General features: G+C 42.7%; 1 protein-coding gene across 1 annotated transcript; it reads left to right on the top strand.

Annotated features, from left to right (window-relative positions):
• The first annotated feature begins 1,245 nt into the window (after positions 1-1,245).
• LOC120273112 lies at positions 1,246-1,899 on the top strand. Its single transcript, XM_039279761.1, has one exon. The coding sequence runs from the start codon at positions 1,246-1,248 to the stop codon at positions 1,897-1,899; it is 654 nt and encodes a 217-aa protein (XP_039135695.1).
• The last annotated feature ends 2,900 nt before the right edge of the window (positions 1,900-4,799 follow it).

Here is a 4,799-nt window from a genome sequence, read left to right as displayed (position 1 = left end):
AACCAAAACAAGCTGTGTTATGCATAGTAACTATGGGTAACTTCTCAATCACAAACAGAGATAGCTCATCCAAAATTAAGCATGAGCTGCATGATAGAAAGAATTCAAGAATAAAAGCCAAACATTTTATCAATCTTATTAAGGAGGGAAGAATTCAACTCCCATTATCCCTCTATATTGACCCAATCCAAGCAAACACCAAATCAACTCTAACCCCTGAGTGAACATCATCCCCAAAACCAAATTTTCTTTCTTTCTTTCTTTCTTTCTTTTTTTTCCTTAAGTAATTTACTAAAACAAAGTAAACATCATCTAAATAGAGCCCTTTTATAGATCAATCAATATCCACAGCCACAGATTTAAGCCAATAAACAAAGTTTATCAATGCAAATGCTTGGATTTAAATGTAGTTAAAAAATGCCGACCAAAATAGCCAGAAAAAGGAAAGAATCAGTAAAGCAGAAGTAGTGATTCACCTGGGCAGGTATGGGCATAACGTCAGCGCTGTCAATGGATGAATCAACGGAAAGATCAACGCCGGCGTCATCCCTGTCCTCTTTGCTGCACTGAAGGCTTAACATAAACCTCCAATTGTATCCTTCCATCTTTCCAGACTTATCTAATTCTTTAATAAAATAAGAAGCTCTGTTAATCACGCTTGACCGCGGAACACAACAACAATTAAACCATAATTACTACGTCATAAGCCCAATAATCCAATCCCAAATTGGAGTTCTTCGTTCTTCGTTCTCCAGAGTTGTCAAACGTCGTGCACTGCACGACCCACCTCCTCCCGATGCTGGATCCAGCCACCCGACGGTGGCCCTTTCTCACTGAAGATGAAAGCGGGCGAGCTCTGATGAAGGTTGCTACTCTGACCCTCTACGAAGTTGACTTAATAGAGACAGAATGGCACTGTGTACATTGCATGGGAATGTTGCTGAATGATAGGATGGAACGAAAACCTGTTCAGCTGTGATTGGATGTTTACTTTTCTCATGTTGTTTTTAAGCTTATCTTACTTTTGCTTTTTCATTCAATGTTTGTGTGCATTGTTAGTCAACTTAGTTTGCTTTTCTACTCTTTATATTGTAACCTCTGTTTGCATTTGAATTTAAGTCAAGCTGTTAGAGTTCCAGCTTTGTTCTTCTACTAAAATATACTAGTAAAACCTTCTTTGTTTATCCTTTTTATACCTCAACAGTGGTATCAGAGAAGCTGGGTTGAGATCAACCTTGAAAGAAGATGGCTGCAAATGGCAGTAGTGCTGGTTCCTCTCAAATCAATGTGCCTCCCTTTAATGGAGATGGCTACAACCTGTGGAGCTTGAAGATGGAGACCATCCTTCTCTCTCGTGATCTATGGGGAATGGTTGAGAAAGGATACAATGAAGAAGAAGAAGATGAGCACAAGAGAATGGAGTACATTAAGAGAAACGCAAAGGCCCTTTGTCTAATACAGCAGGCACTTGATGCCAAGGTTCTCATTCGATTATCACAGACGAGGAACGCGAAGAAGGCCTGGGATATCTTGAAGGGAGAATATCAAGGTTGCACCAAGAACGTAGCTGCTCAGCTTCATTCTCATCGTCAAGATTTTGAGAACACTCGCATGAAGACCGAAGAAAAGGTACAAGACTACATTAGCAGGGTGCTAACTGTAGTGTACCATATTCGAGCCCTGGGAGATGAGCTCGGTGATCCAGCCGTTGTCAGAAAGATACTCCGGAGTTTGACTCCAAGGTTCAGTCATGTGGTGTCATCCATCATCGAATCAAAGGACCTGAGCTCTCTCACCATTGAAGAACTCAGTGGATCTCTCATAGGACATGAAGGGAGATTGGATGTAGAACAAGACCACACAGAGGATAAGGCGTTGTATATCAAGGGTGCTTCATAGTGTGAGCATGGTGGCCGTGGAGGAAGAGGTCGTGGTCGAGGCTACTACAGAGGAAGAGGTCGTGGTCAGAACTGGAATCCGGATCAAGGCCAAGGTCACGCACCTGAAAGCAACAAGCAAAACAAAGGAGTGCAATGTTATGCTTGTAAGAAGTTCGGGCACATACAATCCCAATGCCGGTACAAGAACAAAGAAGTTAACCTCACTGAAGATGTCAATGTGGTCGATGAAGGGTTGTTGTTCATGGCTTCACATGAAGAGAGAATTGAAGGGGGTGGACTGTGGCTAATTGACAGTGGATGTTCTAACCACATATCAGGGAACAAGCTGCTGTTTCAAGACCTAAAGGAGGTATCAAACCAGATAATTAGGCTGGGGGATGGAAAAACCCTAGATATTTGTGGGGTTGGTTCCATTGTCCTGCATTCTAGCTGCGGGAAAATAACTACACTGACCAATGTTCAATTAGTTCCTCACCTTGCACACAATATTTTGAGTGTAGGGCAACTAATGAACTCAGGGTATGAAGTAAACTTCTCAAGAGGAGAATGTATCATCCGTGATGCTACGTCAAAGGCCATAGTTGCTCAGGTATGCATGACCTCTCATAGATTGTTTCCTCTTGAAGCAGTTGATGTATATTCGGCACACATTGCGCAAGGAGATGAAGAATAGTCTAATCTCTAGCATAAGAGATACGGGCATTTAAATCAGAGGAGTCTAAGATGTCTTGCAGAGAAACATTTGGTTGTTAGACTGCCAACAATCACCAAGATAGAGCCATGTGAAGCTTGCTTTTTTGGAAAACAAGTGCGCATGTCATTTCCTGCTGGTGAAGCACAGAGAGCTATGGCCCCACTGGACCTCATTCATGGTGACTTGGTGGGACCAATGCAAACTCCATCCCTCAGAGGAAATCTCTATTTCTTCTTGCTTACAGATGACCATTCAAGACATAGTTGGGTTTATTTTCTCCAAAGAAAGTCAGACACCCTTGAGAAATTTAAACTTTTCAAGCTCCTCGTGGAAAAGCAACTCGCCAGGCATGTGAAGAAGCTTCGCACCGATCGTGGCGGCGAGTTTACGTCCAGAGAATTCCAATCCTTTTGCGAGCTCTCTGGAATTCGGCATTAGTTAACTACACCTGGCACTCCTCAGCAAAACGGGGTGGCGGAGAGGAAGATTCGGATCGTCACCGAAATGGCACGAACTATGTTAAAGAAGATGTTGATGCCAATGGAGTTCTGGGCGGAGGCCGTTGCGACTGCAGTCTATATTCTTAATCGTTCCCCGATGACGGCACTTGAAAACCAAACTCCATGCGAGGCGTTGACGGGGTCTAAGCCGAAGGTGGATTATTTCAAGGTATTTGGATGTTTGACTCATTCACTGGTTGTCTCGCAGCAGAGACGTAAGCTCGACGCCAAATCAACACTGGGAGTTTTTATTGGCTATTGTGATGATGCGAAGGCATATAAGATCTTTGATCCTTCTTCGAGGCATGTCCTTGTCAGCAGAGACGTAAAATGTTTTGAGAAAAAGAAATGGAATTGGTCAAAGAATGCTGACTCGACTACAGAAAACTATGTGCAAACTGATGACGAGGATGAAGGAGGTTCATCCGATCATGCAGAGCTCTCTCCACCGCACGATCAATCAAATGAATGGCAAGTGATGCATCAGGATCATAACACACAACAAAACAACTCATCAACTTCGAATACCCAGAACCCAGTTGAAGATGATGGCACTCCAGCAAGGTATAAAAGCCTATCTAAAATTTACAATGCTTGTTCGTTTGCTCTAACCGCTGCAGACCGAATAACCTATGAAGAAGCTATCAAAGAGGAAGGATGGCTTGATGCCATGCAAGAAGAGATGCGATTAATCTGCAAGAATAATACCTGGAAGCTAACTGACCTGCCGGAAGAGAAGAAGGCCATCGGTCTTAAATGGGTGTACAAGTCAAAGTATAATTTTGGTGGTACTCTGCTCAGAAAGAAAGCTAGGGTTGTCACGAAAGGCTACTGTCAGATAGAAGGAATCGATTTTGACGAAGCATTCTCACCTGTTGCTCAAATGGAGACGGTCAGGCTTTTCCTTGCTGTTGGTGCTCAAAGGAGTTGGATCATTCATCAGTTAGACGTCAAAACGGCGTTCCTAAATGGGGTACTAAATGAAGAGGTCTATGTGAAGCAGCCAGAGGGATTTGTCATAAAAGGAAAGGAAGAACAAGTCTACAAACTTCATAAGGCGCTTTACGGTCTTCGACAAGCCCCTAGAGCCTGGTACAGTAGGATTGATGCACACTTTCATTCACTAGGTTTCACAAGAAGTGCAAATGAGCCAACAATCTACCAAAAATGTCAAAATTCAGACGTCTTGCTATTGTGCTTGTATGTAGATGATATATCTACATGGGAAGCTCCATTGAGATGCTACTACAATTCAAAGAAAATATGATGAAAGAGTTTGAAATGTCAGACTTGGGATAATTGAGATACTTTCTTGGCTTAGAAGTGATTCAACAGGACAGTTCTCTATTTGTTTCGCAACGAAAATACACTGAAGACCTACTGACCAAAACTGGAATGCTACATTGCAACCCTATTGCAAGTCCGGTGAATTTAAATGAAAAATTACATGCAGATGATAGCTCTGGTAGGATAGATTGCTCCAAATACAGACGAGTCATTGGGAGTCTCCTGTATCTTTCTCACACTCGTCCGGACATCATGCAAGTTGTCTCGGTGGTATCCCGGTTCATGCAATCTCCAACAAAACATCACTATGGAGAGGTCAAAAGGATACTCCGTTACGTGAGTGGCACCATCGGACATGGGATCCATTATGCAAAGAACAACGAATTCTTTCTGTCTGGATATTTTGACAGTGACTGG

The sequence above is a fragment of the Dioscorea cayenensis genome, chromosome 12, assembly GCF_009730915.1.
Source record: "Dioscorea cayenensis subsp. rotundata cultivar TDr96_F1 chromosome 12, TDr96_F1_v2_PseudoChromosome.rev07_lg8_w22 25.fasta, whole genome shotgun sequence".
In the NCBI taxonomy this organism is placed as follows: domain Eukaryota; kingdom Viridiplantae; phylum Streptophyta; class Magnoliopsida; order Dioscoreales; family Dioscoreaceae; genus Dioscorea; species Dioscorea cayenensis.
This window is presented reverse-complemented; position numbering and strand designations above follow the sequence as displayed.